Below are 20292 nucleotides of genomic sequence, written 5' to 3' on the forward strand. Positions count from 1 at the left end.
ATAGCAAAACACATCTTTGAGTTGACAGGGCCTTTAAATTTTGCTGGATACGTAAGTAATATAAATATAGTAACACCCTTAATACTCCATCACCCAAAACCAAAAGAAACATCAATAACTGGACTTCCTGCCACATAAAACACTCAACTCAAGGAACTGTTTGACTGTGATGGTTATTTAAACTGTACACTACATCTGGAAAGTAATATATGTGGTCTGACTTGAATCCTCATTCAGCAGCACTTCAACAACAGATTGAAACAACCAGAATTTAAACATTCAACAGATTTTCCTCTATTTCCGCTAATTACTGGCTTGATTGCTATTTCGAAAAATACAGCTGAGGTCAGTTGGAGTGGCGTACACGGACAACAAAAACTGTGGTCAATCAACCACCTCTAGGATGTGTGTTTGAGTACAGAGACTCCTAGTGGTTTAAACCTTGACTGCTAGTCAACCAACTCGCATGACTGACCACTCAATGCATACCAAAGGAGACACACACATATCAGTGTGTACACACACTAATACACCAAAATAACAGTGTCCACTCAGCTCAGAAAACAAACCAGTCAAACACCACTTCTCACACGTAGTAGTCAAACACCAAACATCATATAGGGAAATTCTAATATGTTGCTCATGTACATAGAAAGTAAAACATGCATTCACTAAATGTAGATATCAAACAGGACGTGTTTTGTAAAATGACTATAACCTGTGATACTAAGTAAGTACACCACCAAGTTAATCATGGAGGATCATCTATTCATAAAACCTCCCTGTTCCAACATTTCTCATGCGGTGCACCAGAGACTAAAACCATCATTACCTATCACTCACCTTCTCAGCCTGTGCCTAGAACCTCTTTGCTGCAGGACTGGCACAGTGTCTCTTTCGACAGCAAAGCCTTCACACCATGAAGAATAAAGTATCTGTGCTCACAGTGTGTGTCCACAGTGTTGACCTGCCACCGGCTGGCTGGCTGGCTAAAAATCTAAAAGCTCCACAATAGTGTCCAACTCACAAAGCCCTGTTTGTGTCTGATGTTGTTTGTCCAATAAAAGCAAACAATGGCATTCCATGGCTTGCAACTGTATTCACTGCTGGCCTCTCCGAATGTAAAGCGCATTCAGACACCTTGGTTGGTGGACAAAGCCATGAATCTGTGTCACATGCAGGGTGGGTGGGCCAGGGCAAATGGGGTGACAGCAGGGCTGGTCCCACTGTACTGCTGATCCATAAGCCTACCAGCATACGATGCATTGCTCACACCTCGATAGGTAAAAGACGAATAGTCAGAAAGCAGACTTACCTGATTTTGTCCGCTGCACTGTCAGACCTGTAGAGGAGAAGAGAGGAGAGCACATTCAGTCGTGAGGTACTGAATCCACTGTCACTACTACCCTACCGGGTATCACATTATTAAAAACATATATAAACAATCGAAAATGGTTTATAACTCCTCATATGAAGCATCCCGTACCCATACATAAATAGTTGATAATATTATATAGTCTACTTGTAATCATATAATGTAATATATGTGATGTAATAATACTAATATAAACAGTTTTTAAAGGACCAGTGAGTAAGATTTAGTGACATCTAGTGAGGTAGTTGCTGATCGCAATTATTATTATTATGTCCGTATATTATTTTGTCCGTTCTTGGCTACTGTAGAAACATGGGTGTTCAGCGTCTGTCAATATTTTCAGGTGATTACACACTAATGAAAACATAGTTATGCATATTATAATACATGTCTGTCTTATAATACAAGTCAAGCCCCTTAATCTTACACAAAGAACCTTTAAATCAGTGATGATCCATACACATGTATTAACCAATGATTCTTTTTTAATGCACTGTAAGGATTTGTTCATGCATATAATTTTGCATCCATCATTATATATGAATACAAAAGTTATTTGCTATATTGTACTGCATTACACTGTACTGTTATTACACTTAATATACTTCCTCATTCTCAGGTTTTTTCTGTCCATCTACATGCTCCCACTAGCTAACAAAATGTCTATCCATAATTATGCAGATGACACATACATTTATATAACAATATCCCCAAGTGACTGACCCCATATAAGCACAGTAAGTAGATTGAGCAAATCAACGACTGGATGTAGCACAATTTAGTCCAGTTAAACATAGAAAAAATGTTAAGACGGTTATAAAATCAGCTTAGTATTACCCTAAGAATATATCAAAAGAATCAAAGGACTTAGCAGAAATGAGAAAATAACAGAATTCTGCTGACACTCATCACTAAGATCAGGAGAGTGGATCAAATCACTCTAGTTCTTAGGTCTTCACAGCAGCTTTCTGTTTGTTAAATCGTTGATCTTCAAATACTGCTGGTGTTTTTTTTTGTCTTTTTTTAATATAAATGCACTGAATGGTCTTGTGCCAAAACACATTTCTAATCTGCTGCTATGTTATGAACGTCCAGACCTCTCAGATCGTCTGGAACAGGTCAGCTTATGGTCCTCAGAGTCAATACTAAACATCGAGAGGCAGCGTTCAGTCTTTATGCGCCACATATCTGGAACAAACTCCCAGAAAAACTGAGTTCAGTCAGTTCATTTGAAAACTTTTCCACTTTGCCACTGCATTTTATTCAATTTGGCACAATTTATTTATACCTCGCGCTGCAGCTGCACTGCATCTGTTATTCTCCATCTTTGTCTATTTTGGCTTCTTTTTCATGTTCGTCTCTTTTTCATTTTTCACCTTATATTGAGTTGTGTTTCTTTTTTTATCTTGTCTTAATGCCTTTTATGTAAAGCCCTTGAAAAATGCCTTGTTGTGCGCTAAATCTGCAACTGCACCGTACAAGTATGTGCTTACATAAATACATATTCCGTACTATAAATTCACCCAGTGATGGCATGTCTCGCAGTGTGTAATCCCGATTCACAACTCTCAACATGTGCTGCGTCATCTTCACTGATGAGTCATATTACACTGTCTCAGCAAAGTCACATTGTGATATTACATAACAATATCTGCAGTTAGAGTGGGGGAGTTGAACTTGGTAGAAGCCTCAGATGTAAATCCACGATAATGACCACAAATGAGCAAGCTTATCCTCATCTGTATTTTATCAGTGTCTCTCCCTAAACCATCGCGGACGCCCCGACTATCTGGCAGAGTCAGCCAAAATCACAGCTATTGGCACACGTTAGCCGACAGCCTGCTGCCACTTCACTCGAAAACGCAGCTGCACAAAGCACACTGAGCAAACTGCAGCACACAAGACAAACAGACAGACGCAGTAAGAGCAAAATAAAACTGACGGACATGGCAGTGGCGAGACAGGTAGAGAGGCAGCGGTGCAAGCCTTTAGGCAGAAATGCAGCTGTTTTTTACCTGCAGAGGAGACATGACATTCCGTGCCCTCTAAAGCCGGCTACAGAACGCTGCTCTCCCTGCAGCTGCTGCAGACACCCCTCACTAGCTATCACCAGCACAGCAAAGAGAAGAGCAGCGAGAAATCCCATAGGTTTGACAGGTACTGCTTCCTAATTCGAGCAAGTGAAGACACTGAGCGTGAAGAGTGCGCGGGAGGGAGAGCCAGAGAGCGAAACGCGGGGAAGAGTGTAGGACAGAGAGAAAGAGTGGAGGTGTAGCGAACGATAGAGGCAAAGGCAGCTGAGTGGGTGGTTATTATGAGGCTAGACGAAGAGGATCCCTGCACTTTCAGTTTCAGAGTTTCCCACTTTTATGGGAACATTCTGTCAACATTTTTTGGATGCAGTCAGCTTCAGCAACCCTTTTTCTGTGAAGCCAGTAATAATTGAACTAACTACGTTATGCTATGATTTACAGGTGCTCAAAAAAAGCTGATTTAACATCAGAAAAAAAGCCACAGTAGAGTAGAGTTTCTGATTTAATGACAATCACTTTAGAGTCTTTAGAGTAGTAAAATATATACAAATATTGTAATAACAACTTCTTTCTTCCTATTTTTCAACTTCATATTCAGGCCAAAAACAAAGTTCTGTAATGCAGATATCCTACTATCCTGATGCTATACTATCCTGATACATCATCTTCCTAATCTCCTGACAGGCAAGAAATCGCTTGCAGGGTTTTCCTCCTGGCTGCATGGCTTTACTTCAGGGACAAAGTATGAAACAGCATATCATATCCCAAGCCTCCTGACACACTCCTACACATCAGGTTCAATAACTGATTTAACGTCCAGGCCTATCACCGGTGCTCCTGTGACAACTGCAGCATATTGCAAGGTAAAAATGAACTAATGATACAGACTGTCTCTCAGCTCAAACTGAGATATGGGGAAGTAGAAGTAACAATTACTGTACACGTAGGCACTATTACATGACTATATATACAAATAGGCAGATACCTCAGACAAAAGGACTGTCCAGATTGACAAAATGTTTTTTTTGTTTTTTTTTTAAAGTCTCAAAATAAACACCCTCTGTGCCATCTCCATCTGTGTCACTGACATTTTTTCATTCGCAGTTTCATAGTTGAAGGTGGTTGAAAGATTGAATTTATACTTTGAAGGAAAAACACATAAACAACTACAACAACAAACTAAAAGCCACAATGAAACAGACAGAAAAAAAGTTATGTATTCAAGTGTTTGCACCAGTATGATGAGGAAGTGCCCCCTAGTGGAGAATGCATGCAAGAGTGATGTGACTAGAAATTAGGGAATACTTCTACATTTTGAGTGGATTATTCTTCCCAAGTAGCATGAATCTACGTGTGACATGGTAGACTAGAAAGTAGACACAAATCTGTACAGATTTTTACTGAAATTTCATGCCCTATAGCTATGAACTATGAATCACTGAATAGTTTCAGCATTTACTCTATATCTCCATCACTCAGTGCTGGAGCAGTGATTTAATCCTTTGATTTTGATTGATAAACATTTAAATAAAACTGGGAAAATGTCTTCCATAAATAAGGTCCACACACACACACACACACACACACACACACCCCAACATGTACACATATAGTATAGCTCACCTCTCCTCTCGGATCAATGGAGTCAGGAAGCGAGTGCTGTCATCTTCATGGCTGCTCTGCAGGCTGCTTTGCTGACTGCTCTGCTGGCTGCTGCACGACACATGTAAGAGAGGTAAAGTTGTCAATTGTTACGCCGTCTTTCTATTAAACTGAAAAAACTGTACATAAATTTCATCAAAAGGTTGTTGTGAGTAATGAATCAGGGGTTTTTTTAAAACTCATTTATTAGTTACACTGTTTACTGCCACGGTTTATTTGCCCCAGCACACAAGAAATACCATGCAAAAAACCATGCATGGCCTAAATAAATCTTCTTGTATAACCTAGAAAATTAATTTTTACATTCTATTAATTTTTTTAATTAATTATCAAGGGCCCTGCAGGGCAAAAAACATCACTTGCTGTCCTGAATCTGTTGCTGCTGAGCCTAACACCAGCTGTCCAAGATCCTGCAAATTAAATGTCAAATATGTATGCCAACTGCCAACTTATATCTGAAAACTTGGTCTGGATAATGGTACAACTCTAGTCCTGTGCATGCACATATCCAGTGATAACACTAGAGGGGGCTATATGACACAGGCAACGCAAAGGGTGAAGCTTCTCATACTAAATAAGTGTTACATATATGTGTTTAATTATAGAAAGAAACACTGAACATTTAAATGAGTAGTTCACTGACACATCTTTTGAAGATTACCGACTACTCTTACTATGCAAAAAAGTTGAAGTTTAGATATTTGTTATGTACTTATTTTCTCATTTCAATTATCAATAGAGCTCATATGAATAGGATCAAGCCACCCTCCGTCCTATTTTAAGATTCTACTGTCTTTCCATCGATGCTTTGACCTTTAAGTATAAAGCCTGGTCTGTTGGGAAGGGTCTTCATTAATTCACGCTCTTAACTCTGCATGGTGTCCTAATCCGATTCCAACAACAGCAATACTCTACTCAATGCTGGGGGCAATGGAGGAATGTATATAAAAAAGCAGATTTTGAGAGTTTAGATATTTTTTTGTACACTGTCAACACCCTCTGAGAATAGTTTTTGAACTCTATAGTAGTCATTATGCAATTAGTTAACCAAGTATTGAGTCTTGAAATCCTATTTTTTCTTAAAGGAAGAGAAATTATCTTAATATGTGTTTATTACTCAGTTAAACTTAAAAAACAGGTTTTTCATCCTTTCAAAGAAAACACTTTTGAGTTATTTTCTGGCTTATAAAAATGAATATTTTGCAGCATGACTAAGTAAAAAAAAAAGGGGGGGGGGGGTTCAAAATGTTTTTATTCATTTCATCATTCCTACATTTGAGTAGCTCTGCTCAGTACCGCACGAAAAACTTACTCAGCATTATAAACACCGCTCTTAACAGAATCAACATTGGATATTACCTGCGCTGCTGGTAAACATACAGTATCAGCACCAGCCTATATAGGGTGATACATTTTTCTGTGGAATATAAGTTCAGCTCCACTCTCTTATATCTTAGCTCATGCATCCTCTGTAGCAGGTGCGGTGTCTGCAAGCTGTTCTCTCAGAGGGACGAGAAGTGTGCTGTAAAAGCAAATGTTTGTTCGTGTTCATACATTAAGCGTTTGTGCTCGTATCCCCGTGTTTTAGTGCATCTTTGTTTGAAATTACAAGGACGTGGAGTTCACATCTGCCTTCGTCGAATTATTCATTAGTCATACACAATTGGTGAAATATGAGCTTTGGCCATGATAGCAAGGAGGTGTAACAAAACACTGTCTATTTTAAGGCAGAGTTACAAGGACAACCATCTACAGTACACTGTAAGACCACACAAAAATGATTCAAATATGATCAAATTTGTGTATTTTTAAGCACCATTTTCTATCAACCTGGTCTTTAAATATTTGGCTGTCAAGTATTGAAAGTTGTATGCGTTTATTGTATCTTCTGTACAACATTGTTAATAGTTACCCACGACTTGATGCGATGATCATTTTTAAGGTGATGGATGGTATCTTGTCACCCGCTCTGATCCATGATCATACTGTGGGAAATGTTAGCATTGCACAGACGCTGTTTAACATTCAATTTATGACCAACATTGAAGTTAAATGTGAAGTGACAAGTTTGTTTTTTCATAATCTTACTGCTGCTGCAATGAAATTGCAATATGTGTAACTGGACAGTGATGGCCTACAAGGTTAAAGAAGCAAGCTTGTGACCAGGAGGACGTTGGTTAAATCCCCCTGACCGTCAGGATAAATCTGGGTTGGGAAAATGAAAAGCAGTGCAGGCCCTTGAGCAAGGCCTTTAACCCCAGCTGCTCCAGTGGAGTGGCTCAGTGGCCAGAAGCTCAGGTTCTGGTTGTACTGGGCAGCTTCCAGTTGTGAATGTGTAACTGCGTGAATGTGATCAGGGTGTTCCTGAAAAAGTGAGCACTGCTCTCAGTGAAACTCCCCTGAATAAGCAAGGGTGAACAAACAAGACTGATTAATGTTTCTTCAAATGCTAACTTTGGGAGAGTCTGTGTGAAATATTTAGGCAAGATGGGAGCAGTGAAGCCTGGTGAAAGCTACTGCACCACTTCCTCAAAATAGCCTAGCTCTTACCAGCCTGCAGAACAGCAGATATCACTGTGTCTGCTGGCTCCCAGACACACAACCTTACAAAGCCCCGAGAACACACACATTTACAGTTCACACATCCTATGGACCACCGAAAGAAAGACTTAGAAACAAAACGAGACAAAACAAGATGAGACTAGAGTGACAAATGTAACCTAACAACTCATGATGTTCAACTCATGAGCTCATGAGCTTGACAAAGAATTATTTGCTGCCCAGAGACCAGGCTCTACTTTGAGGTCAGAACAAAACAGAAATATTCTCATGATTTTATTCCCCATCACAACAGATTTATGAATTTAAACCAATATAGGTGAAAAATGCTCCATCTCAAGGAAGGAAAGCTGGAACTGTATCAGAAAATAATCTGTGAACCAGCCAGACCTGCACTGCTTTTCATCATTTCACATCACTTTAATCACTGCTTTATATCTAAAAGACAACGTCACAGCAATGACACACTGCACTTAGTAAGAGTTTAAACTGTTCTGTTCAAGCTTAGTTAAAATGTGTTTGAATACTTACAGTATTTTAAGGCAGAAGACTACGTTAACAGTGTTCCCACTACACCATGAACAGACCAACTCAGGGCTTAATTTGAGCACCTCGCTCTTTTAAGTTTATTTGCAAAGCCACTTCCTGCCGCTTGGCCAACGAAGGCAGACTGAAGCGTTATCTATGTTCCATTAACTTAAAATACTTTCCCATGTTTGTATATTAACTGGGCAATGTCAGCAGCTTTCAAGTCACAAGTGTATTTATGAGTAAACTGCATTTGTGAAAAATTAACTGTGCTGAACACCTGAGCACAGTAAATAATAACAAATATTAAAAGTGGAGGAATTTTAACTAGCCATGTAATATAACTTTCCATCTGAAGAATCCCATTTCTCAAAAAAACAAAACAAAAACAAAAACAAAAACAAAGTTAATGCTTAATTCAAAGTGTTATCCTTGCTGGAGGTAAAGGTCCAGCATCTTTCTTACGCAGTGGACAAAAGAGAGAGACCAACTGCTCATCAGTTCGAGGAGCTAACCATTCATAGACATTCACACACCGATGGTGCAGCCTTCGGGAGTAATTTGGGGTTCAGTAACTTGCCCAAGGACACTGCATGACATGCAGATTGGAGGGAATCAAACCACCGATCTTCTGATTAGTGGACGACCCCCGCTCTACCTCCGAGCCACAGCCGACCCATCACATTAACCGCCCCATTAGAAACAATGTACTGTGAGCTTTACGGTGTTATGACAGAGAACACTGACATTCAAGATTTAGTCAAATAGTACCACATACATAAGGTGTTTCCTGCTTAATATTAATATTAAAAAAAAAAAAGGTTTTAATAGTTTACTTACTTTTTACTTAAATACAATCTTTAAGAACTAATACTTTTAGTACATTCAAATAATAATATAATCTTGACAGCTGTGAATTCAGATTTTAACTTTTAAAACTTCATAACAAATAGCTAAAGTGTTGCTTTGATTTGATCTGTTCCACCTAGTGTAGTAGTTTGATAGCTATATTTAAGAACTGAAATTGCTTATTCACTTTGACTTTTTAGACTTGTGAAGATGTCATTGCAGCAGTAATAACATCAGCAGCCATGCTTTATCAGTGCTTGCTGATGGTACTTGGGTCCTCAAACAAGCAACCTGTAATGGCACACACCTGTCAATCGGACAGGCCACACTGTTAATTGTGCATACCTTATAATTTGAACAGGTGAGTTAAAAAAAAAAAAAACTCTGCGTACTTTGCATAAAACAGACATTTTATTATGGGGGCTAATGGAGATTAACCAGCCTCAAGTGGACATTTATAAAACTGCAGATTTCTGCATTGGGTTAGGGTTCAGAGTCATGCTGCCGCTTGGTCAAAACACATGCAACTTGCATGCCCCTCTGCAATATCTGAAACTCTTGTGATCTGCTCCAACTTTCACTTCTTTTAAATTTAGCCTTACAATATTTCTTTTTAAAATTAGATCTGGGTCTGTTTATATTGACTGTAGCTGCATATTTCTTATTCCTCTGGGGTTTTTCCTCTGTTGCATATTGTTTCAGCTTATTGTGCATTATGGCAAGTACTTGCTGTTGAAAGGTGCTATAGAAATAAACATGCCTTGCCTTGCTGCAGGTGCAGCTCTTGTTAAAACAACAGGAACTGAATCTTATGTACTCTACGTCAGTGAGCATCCTGCAGTTGACTTATGTTCACAGATAACCATGTTTCATTTTCTGCATGGCTGTAACACCGGAGCCAGTGTGCATTCAAACTGAGGTCTCTAACTGCAGTTCTTTGAAATTTAGGACAAAATGTACAACTTTACATTACAAAACCAGCTTGCTCTGCTTCATCAATAATTAAATGATAAACATTAAGATCTGGATTATTTATGTCACTCCTACGCTGCTTCAAGCTTGTATATATTTTTTTATATGCCACATGCAGCTAATAACAAGAGGCACATTCAGGAAGAGTCATGTCATCTTAACATCACAGTATTAAGGCTGAGGACTGCTTGTTAGAACAGTCCATGATACGTTGGACAACAACAGTATTTCACACTCAGGATTTTGTCAGGGTTATGTACTCATGCCTCTGGAGAGATGGTGTCTTCCACTGAGAGAAAGATAACACATTGATAAAGTGAATAATGAACCTGTTCCTGTCGACAGCCTGTTATAACTCCTACCAGCTATTGAATTTTTCATCTCAAAGAACTGCACTGGTCACAGATTGTGAACATATAACGTTATTTTCCAAAAATGATAAACGTGGGACATGTCCAATCAATTTTCCCTTTACCAATTTAGAGAACAATGTATCAAGCGGAAATGCAGGTGTACTGCAGTTGAATAGTTGCCTGGAGAAATGTGTATAGTCTTAATTTAAGGGTAAACATGATATTGAGACTACTACCAAAAAATGGGTCTGTAGTATTTGCATATTTTCACTTCTGCTGCTTGTCTTCAGGAAGTAAGGATCATTATAAAATCAAAATGAGCCACAGAAGAGTTGCAGATTTGACCATAAATACTGACGCACAGATGAGTGAAGCAGCTACATAATTACACATTTTGAGTGAAGTGTTATTTATTCCCTACTCTAGCTGCTCATAAAAAAAAAGGACGTCAAGCTTTTACCATCCAAAAAAGGAAAGATTCCATTCCCAGAACATTATTGAGTGATGCACATCAGAGGAGATTTAAAAGCGGGTATAAACAATGCTGACTGAAAATTAAGTAGGTATACAATACAACACTGGTTTGCTGTATGAATTCTGCAAATGAGAAAAGACAAGGCTCTGTTTTGGAGCTAACCTCAGTAAATTATCTTATAGCAACAAGGACTGCTGCAAATTCTCAGGTTGAACAACAATCATGACTTCATTTATTCCTAAATACAAACATATCATACCTGAAGTTATATCATACCGAAATTATTTTGGCATATTCATTAGATTATCTTGACTTAAATCTTTAGCATATCCAGATACAAGTACTTTTGTTCCTTTTCACATGATCCCCTTCCCTTGATTTTAACTACAATTACAATTGTTAAAATACTTTGAAGGGGCTGATTTACTTTATTGACCCTATGACCTTTACTCCTTTAAAAAGGAAGAAACCTATTGATTTTGTAACCCCCTCGACCTTTCCTCTAGAAGGGCTGTCAGGCCAGCCTTTAAAGTTTCAAATTACCCTACAGTATCTCCTGAGCCCTTTGTTTTAAAACACACACCATACTGTATATAGTGTGTATATTTATGCTCCCAAGAGGAAGCAACGTGTTAACTTAGGTGACTCCTGGGCAAAGGTCTGCACTCTATCCATTCTTGCTCAGAATTGTAACAATGTTTGCCAATGATTACTTTATTCATTATATTATTAAGGAGCTTGTATGAACAACACATTTCTTGTAAGTGTAACTTAAGGTTGTGCCTTCTGACCTTCACAATGCTTATGAAGGTTGATATCATATTTCCTGGTCCATATCTAAACAAAATAAGTACAATCAAAACACAATAATGGATGAGCTTTCATTTAAAACCTGTTTAGCATGACTTTATATTTCAGATGGTGCCATGTGTCATTTGAGGTTTCCTGCAAAAACATGCTATCACAGCAGCCCAGGAATCATGCATCACATCCAGAGGAATTACTCTACTACTAAAAGGATCACTGCTGAATTCTTCCAAGCAAATGGCAACAACAGTTTCACAAAACAACTCACAAGATCATTTTGGTCGATTATTTTGTTTCCCTGAGGATGATGGAGTTGCATTTAATACAAAAGATGTTGCACTTAAGATTGAACACAAGAATCTCTAGAAAAGCACCCGAAAAACCATCAAGGCAACTACTCAGTATTAAACTGTACTTGGTCACTAAGCTGCTTGCTGTTGAACAGGCATCAAACTCAGAGATGAAAAGAAACCTCGAGCTAAACAGAGGCTAAACACACATTAGTGCAGGTAGCAGGAGCTTTGAAGCAGCATGAAGGTATTAGGGAAGATGTGGGGAGAACAGGAGAATGGGAAGAGGTGAGTAGGGAGGGTCCATACCAACCTGCTCTCACTGCCTTGCTCCTTCTTCTCTCGAACCTTGAGCCACTTCCTCAACAGGAAACGTTTGCGTCGCGGGGAGGCGCTGGGTGTTGAGCATCTCGACCAGGAAGAGGGGGCGTCTTCGTCGCTGGATGGCGTGATCTCAATGGAGGGCAGCTGGAGGTACTCCTTGGAGCCGGAGTGGGATCGAGTTGTGAGTTGACCAACAGCTAGTCGCCCCCTTTCGACCTCCTTTTCGCTGGGTACGTTCCTCATGCGGCGCATCTTGAAGCGCTTGCGGCGAAGCGTCGGAGTTGAGGAGCTGGATCGCATAGAGCCGTCTGACACAACATTGTTTCCGCCGTCTGAGTATGCCGGAGCATCGTTTGGGACGCTCACCTGGAGCGAAGGGGGTCTCAGAGTGTCACTCATGGTCCTAACTAGCTTTCTAAAATGAAAATATAACCTCTAAAGCACTTCTTTTGAGATCCTTTGTTAAAAGAATTGCAAATTCTACAGTTCTGCAGCTTGAAGGGCTCTTAGCCGAAGAAAAGTTGAGGTTTAGTGCTGAACAGATGAGGCACAAATTTGAGATCTGGACAATCTTTGGTGGACCTCCCTCAGTTCTTCTTGATGATTTTAAAGCCCTCTTCACTTGCCTATCAATGGACTGAAAGAATGGGTGAGAAGTCCTGATAGCAGATATCTTGGGCCGGACCAAGTCCTTCTGCTGCTCCTCAGCTGTTGGTTGATATGTATCAGTTCAGTGGCTGGCTTACAGACTGTGAAGAGCAGTCTTGTGGCAGTAAACTCAGTCTCTCAGGCTGGGGAGGAGAGGGCTGGATTAGATAACAAAGGGGGCTTCTGTTCTGAGAGCAGCAGATGAAACATGTATAAGGCCTGTCAGGGAGTGTAACATAACCCCTTTGCTGGTCCTCCCAATGGACTGGCAGGCCAAGTTACACACACTCACTTACACATTTGGCTATGCTACTGTCCATGCTGCCAAAGTTGTTACCTTAGCTGCTGTTGCTAATGCTAAAGGGGAAGGCACCAACTGTCAGCCCTTGAATATTAATGCTGATGTTGTGAAAAGGCTGGGAGGTTGTTTGTGGTCACTTTGTGTTCATTTTGGAGTTGCTGTAGCAGAAGAAGACACTGTCGGCCCGGGTTGTGCCCGTACTGGAGGGTGCAGTCCGTCTTGTACCAGTCAGCGTGTCGACGTCTCCACGCAGTTAATGCCTACAAGTTAGAGGGAGGTGACAGGGCTGCAAGGTACAGGCAAAGCTGAGGGTGACGATGACCAAGTTAAGCAGCCACGCAAACACACACAACCGCACAACCACAAGGGCAGGTAATCACAAAGATAGGTGTACAGGAACACACACAGGCAGATACCATGATAACCTATCAAAGAAAACAGGCAGCACCTCTGATAGGATGAACAAACACACTGACAAATGACCACTCTACTAAATGTATAGTGCCTAGCCACCACCATGCACCAGCCCAAGCTTCCCAAATAATTGCATTAAGTGTATCAGAGACCTTTAAACGTTCTATCAGGTTCCACAAACAAAATCACAGATAACGTTCGACCTCACTGTGTCTGCACACAATAGTGGTGGCCCGGGTTAAAGGGCAGCTGCTGAAGTAAGGACATCTTCTTACAAAGAGCGCTCTCACCAAATGTTTGACCTTGAGTGAGGAGCCAATGTGCTGACTCTCTGTTTAATGATAAACCCTTTTTGCTGAATACAGGCCAAGACCACAGCTGTCTGTTTTGCAGATGGAACTGTCAAACATGCAGCACAGATAAAATAAAATAAAATGATCCAGAAACCATAAAACAAGTTAACAATTATTGCTGTTTGAGAGCTTCGAGGGAAGTCCTGATAAGAAAAGAAAATCCAATCTATGTGCATTCTTCTCATAGCCTACGACATTAGCACCACTAGAATAATCGGTCTGCACATATGGCTTTCTCAGCTTGGCATCTGTGAGGTGAGAAACAAATAGCAGGGGGAAGTGTTATGGGCCTAGCAAAATAGAAGCGAGAGCATGCACTGTGTGCACAGAAATAAACCGTACCATTTATTACTACATGACTACAATTAGCAGTATTACTAATACTTTTTTTTATCTATTTCTCAATGAAATGAATCAAATGAAGCTCAAATGAAGGTACAGTATGTAAAGTTCTGGCCTCAAGGTCCAGAGTTAAAAGAAGCAATATCATTGCTGGTATAGATTAAGGCGATTGGAAATGTGGAATGGGCTAGCAGTGTAATCAATTTAAAATCTGAACAAATGTGCTCTCTACTGTAAATCAAAGCTTTGTTGCTGTTCTGACTCACAGAGGAACACAACCATGCAGTATTTTAGCCCAGAGGACGTAAAAGCATGAAAAAGCCTTTTCTTAGTGAGTGAGAAAAGACCTGATCGTATCCAGGATGATCAAGGCCATTTAATAGAAGTGGGGATTTGACAGCAGCAGTACAGAAGGGACAAAAATTACTCCAAGCTTTTCTGACAGAGGGTTTTTTTTTTTTTAAAGGATCAGCCAAGCAGCTTAAGAGATTAGAAAACTCATAACTTGCACCCTGTAACTAGAAATATAAAACCAGAATAGAACTGCTGAAATATAATAAGACAACGATAACTTACATTACTGTCTGTGTGTAGACGAAGCTGTGAGCCAGCCATTTTTTCTGTCATATTATGTAATACAACAATTAACCTCAGACAGACAGCTACAACTAGCATCAGCACAACGATGAAATGTAATGTCAATGAATACTGTGTCCTTTAGTGAAAACATGAATACAGAACCTGAGTAATGATGGAGAGTTTAGTCATATTAAGAGCGAATAAAGATTTTGAATGTACACAAAAGTGTCCTTTTAAAAATGAGGATGTCTGTTCATCAGTGTAGCCTAATCAGCTGAATCAAAGGCTGCATTGAGGTCAACAAGCCCCAACAAGAACACTGGCTTTAATCTGCAACCATTAAAATATCAATGGAGACACTGAGCACTGCAGAATTAAGGCTACTTAAAGAAGCATGACTGCTTGGCTACATAGGAAGGGGACTTTTTCCAATAACTAAGAAATTAAAGGTCATTTGCAGATGGTCTATATTTATCCACGACACAGTTATAATTATGTACAGGTCAGATAAAAGGCTTGTAATGGAATCAGACTAGCAATGAGGGGCAGATTATTCTAGAGTCTAGAGTCACTATAGTTAAAACTGTAAATGTAAACATTGCTATCAGTGTAATAGTGATAACCAGTCACAAGTTCCCTTTGGATCTGGCCAGCACAGATTCATTCACAAATATTTGCCTTAAAGCAATAGGACTGTTTAGAGGTCAACACTGAAAGGCAGAAATACTGTGCGCTTCTGTGTGCAAACTCTTGGTGAAATAAAAATAGAAAAAAAAAAAAAGGTTCAACATTATAACTTGGAAATTCAAAATCCAAATTTACAGAAATGATTTTGAATGTATTATTCTAATAAAAAGATCTAACAGTGTTATTGCTGATGACGCCTTTATATATAACAAATTAAGATAAACCATAGATAATAATGAACGATGCATTTATTCCACTTGCGTTACTAAATCATCATAACTATAATATTTATTATAATAGGTGTTCCCAAAAGTGTAAAGATGTAGTTAAAAACAGAAGGAAGCAACTGCTGACAGACACGGAGTATCATTTATGCATGTTCCATCACAGCACTAATTATGTTCCAATAAACATGGGAAAGGTAGACCTGAGCAAATGCACAAACACACACGAACACACACACAATCTGACCCGGAGGCTGAGTGTGGAAGTGGGGAAACATCATCTATTAATCATGGCGAGACAACGTTTCTCGTTACAGTTTCACACGTTCTAGTAGCCTCGGGTAGTATTCTGACATCGCCGGGCTTAACTCAGGTGAACAGCTGATGTCATGGATGAGCACACGAGCATTGCTGAGAATGTGGTTAAAGAGTGCTGTTTAACACCGCAGCCATGATTTTATGCGTTTATATCTTTAGAGTTAGAGTCATGTAAGCAGAAACACTGTGAAACACTGCTCTCTAGCTTGGAGAGCGTGTTGATACACCTGTGCAGTGCAAGTGCACTATAACAATATTAAAAAATAAGAGTGCACAGCAGGAAGAGCCCTAACGGTCTAGACATCTTGCGTCTCAGTGCGTTGTGCACTTTGCCATGCATACATTAGTGGAGTCAACAGACGGACCTACCGCGGAGAAGCTTTGCTGTTACAGCTGAGACAGAGAGCATAGTTTTCCATCACTGTGATGGCTACAAAGCTCCCAACAGCCATGTGATTGCTTGCCTTTCACGCGTCATTACTGACCATCAAAGTTCAGCTCTATTGTTCCCGGCTTCTCTATTCTTAGCACCGTGTCCCTGTCAGCACAATGTCAAAGACAGTGGGCAGATTACAGAGGCATGCTAATGCTGATTAAACCAACACATGAAAATACAGGCGGCATAAAGTGTTCTGATTAGTCAAATTAATTCTTTACAAGAGCACAAAACATAGAGCATCTGAGGACTGGGAAATCTCTTTGTCATGGTGGATAAAGTATGAAAATAACCATAACAAATAAGATGCGGCTGTAAGAATACAATTCTATATCTACCTGTATAGATAGATAAGATGTTGCCATTTAAAGTGTAATAATTACAATGTGACTGATCACAGCTGTGACGGTCTGTTACCAAATTTCACAGTAAAGGCATGTAAAAAGTCATCTATTCTGCCTTCTCCTGGGTAGATAAAAGTATGTGGAGAGATGAGGAAAAACTGAGTTAAAGGTTTTATGAAAATCTCTCAGTCAGTCAGGACACCTATGACCAACACGCAATAGGCAGGGAGTGCCAAAGGCAACCAGGGTCCAGAAGTAAGTTGACATTCAAACTTTTTGTACAAACAAGTTTTTAAATGTCTTTGGTTTTTAACATTTAAATAATTATGATGTTTTTTATTGTGTTTATGTTACTTCCACAAATAAAAAACATATTCCGGAGACAATGCGAGAAGCTGAGTGAAAGTGTTCAAAGTGAGACGTCTGCATCTGACGAAGGTGCTATTACAAATTCAAATAATACGAAATAATAAAATATTTATACCCCGCCTCTGCGTCTTTCTCACAGGCATGACCCTATCGATGTGCCCCGATGTGTCCACGCTAATACAACATCCCGCTCTCCGTACAAAACTTATCAGTAAGCAATTACTCATTCACGTAGGAGTGCATCATGCAACACAGCAGGGTTGCGGTACGTTATTACTGTGGAGGTAGTTGGGGAGACAGGAAGATATTCCATCCACTGTGAAGCTATGATGAGATTATACACCCTGCTCACGTAACAGGCTTCAGTCCATTTTACCTTTTCCCTTTCCTGTGCCAATCTACTATAAACTTCACTGTAGCTGCAGTCACAGCGGCATATGATGGCACACAAACCCACTTTAAAGAATAAGGGACATATTGTTCTGAAAATGACTGCATTCAAAAAAAGACTACTCCACTTCTTAGCAGAGCTTGAATAGCCCGCTACGGAGTGCACCTTGTTTATGACTTAATTGTTAATATAAATACTGTCATATTAGTCATTTATCACTTACAGCAACAAAGCTACAAAGCTCTTTAATGAATGATCCCATGAGGTTTTTCATATGTTTTATATACCAGCTTTAAAATGTAGCTGAAACTGTATTATGTAATCAGAGCTGACGGGCAATCCCGTATCGCACAGCTCTGATGAGAAAAAGGGCTGCCTCTTCCTTCTCTTTGGTGCACATCTATAGAGACTTGCTGCACTGATCAAAACCAGAGCTTTCATCTCTTATTTAGACACCCTGCCTTCTAGAAATAGCATTGGACACTGTTGAAGTACAATGAAGACCCATCTGAATCTGAGTTATTATGATGAACGGGAAAATCTGACAAAATGAGTTTGGCTGGTTTCACAATTTGAAGTGAGGGTATGCACTGGGGATGAATTGGCCAAATCTGTTATGAATAAAAAAAAGAGATGAAAAATAAGCCATGCAGTTGCAGAATAATGCTTCATTTTACAGATACATGTTCTTCAAAAAGGTCAGAATTGTCAAAAGGCCTCATTAAAGTACTCATATCAGCCCAGTGGATGTTTTTCAAAAGACTACAAACTGGGGCTGTAGGAGAGTCCAACCAAAAATGAAGAAATAAAATAACCGTTATTTTGAAATGAATAATTAAAGAAGTGTAGGAATGTAATATTTTAGGCTAGTTCTAAAATACTACTTGGGAAATAGCATTGATAACATGAGGGAAGGTTTTTTTTAAACATAGCTTTTGCAGAGTTAAGACATAAAGACGAATCAAACTGGCTTCAGTTTCAGTCCATAACAGCTGGATTCTACATGCAAGGCAAGCTGGTTTATGGCTCGTTACAGCGTTTTAACCTCCATGACAGCAAGATTTGTCTGAATTACGTAGGTCTGATAAGTTCTATTAGATTTCAGTTTTACAACAGTAATTAGGAGCCATTAAGTGATGGTAGTTAATGAAGTGGTGACAAGACATTCTATTTGAACGGTCATGCTATGCTGCCTCTCACATTTGGTGCTGCTAATACAGTACGAGTGATGTGTTTATGTGGCTGTAGACTTCAATCTGGCTGAACTAACACTGCACAAATCAAGTGGTCAAAGTCTCTGCCGCTAACCTTGGTGGATTTAAACACATTAAACCTAAAATTCAGGCTCTTCTTTTGGGATTAGATGATGCTCCTAATCACAACCTTTAGCAGACTTCAAGGTACTGTGTTTTCGCAGCTACTAAAAATGAAGCATAAATCAGCACGTGGTGTCACTTTTAGAGCACCAGCAGATATAATAATCTTCCCCCTTCTGAGGATGTGAAACTGTGCCAGCCTCTAAATCTGTGCCCACAACTCATCGCCGTCGCAGCTCAAACGTCTCATAACTAATTAACTCAGAACCCAGTGAAATTAAGATGACAGACTTAAAACTTCCTTCACTGTTTGTAGATTCACAAATGAATTCATGCAAGTACTTCTCCTTGTCAGATATTCCGACTGATGGTTTAAAGTGCTTTAAAAGCCCTTTTCTATAATGTGGTGTAGTGGCTGTAGTGCTGTGTCCTCTCTTTCAGTAACACTACTAAAACTTAATTATTTACTTATATTTAAATTGGTTTTCTGATATCAGTACCCAGGAAATCCATGTCTACGCTACAGAGAATACTTAACAGGAAGAAACCCAGATGACATAACCTACATATTCTCTAGAACATGCACAAACTACAGAACAAAGGCCTATAAACTCTAGCACACCACACATGTAACAGTCTGAAGTGTCTATACACCGCAGACTGTAAAATACATACTTATTGGCACTGTAATAATGAAAGTAATTACTGGTTGCAGGCCTACAGTAGATGATTACAATGTCTTTGAGAAGTCTGTGAAGAGGGTCACCAAAACAAAGTCAGAAAAGACAGAGTAATCAATAATGCACATTATCAGCTAGTGGAAACACAACAGGATTTTGAAGTTTATGTCCAAAACATACAAAAAACAAAACAAAAACTTTATTAACTTGAACGAACACAACCAATAAAACCACTTTATTTACATTACAACTGAGGAGAAAAGAACTGCAAGCAGCAGTACTGTCTGTTCACCAACTGTCACTTCCTTTGAGGTTAAGAGGCATTTTCCCAGGCCTGACAGCCACAAACAGCTGAGAGAAGAGAGGCTGTCGGAAACTGTGAGACTGTGAGATGCATTCAAAGTGGACTAGAAAGAGAGCTGGCCACAGTGACAGAGCCAGAGTACTCTAGTTGGGAGTATATAGTTGTTTTACAGCGAGTGAGCTACAGGATTTACTAATAAAATCTCCAGTATGATAAAACATTCAAAGGTTTCTCTGAGCTAGTTTATTGTAGACATGTGCAAAAGTGCAACGCCACTGTGTTGGTTAAAAATAGCTCTAACACTTACTGTAATTGGTTCCCAAAACACAATATGTATATATTTGACAGTTTTAACTCTG

At 39.5% G+C, this 20292-nt stretch overlaps 1 protein-coding gene across 12 annotated transcripts in view; it reads right to left on the minus strand.

Moving 5' to 3' along the window:
• The window catches only part of gramd1bb (GRAM domain containing 1Bb), a 77117-nt gene that overhangs the window by 55087 nt on the left and 1738 nt on the right, over window positions 1-20292 (minus strand). For 3 of the 12 annotated variants that reach the window (XM_027280095.1, XM_027280096.1, XM_027280097.1), the window contains exons 1-3: window positions 12217-12798; window positions 5032-5121; window positions 1316-1342 (exon numbers count right to left, since the gene is read on the minus strand). In XM_027280095.1, coding sequence (XP_027135896.1) covers window positions 1316-1342; window positions 5032-5121; window positions 12217-12626 — 527 coding nt within the window. In that variant the 5' untranslated portion in view covers window positions 12627-12798. Of the gene's footprint in view, window positions 1-1315; window positions 1343-3390; window positions 3508-5031; window positions 5122-12216; window positions 12800-20292 lie in introns of those variants that run through there. The other 9 variants (XM_027280099.1, XM_027280094.1, XM_027280098.1 and 6 more) reach the window with 7 other exon arrangements.

Source organism: Larimichthys crocea, chromosome VII, assembly GCF_000972845.2.
Source record: "Larimichthys crocea isolate SSNF chromosome VII, L_crocea_2.0, whole genome shotgun sequence".
NCBI lineage: Eukaryota > Metazoa > Chordata > Actinopteri > Sciaenidae > Larimichthys > Larimichthys crocea.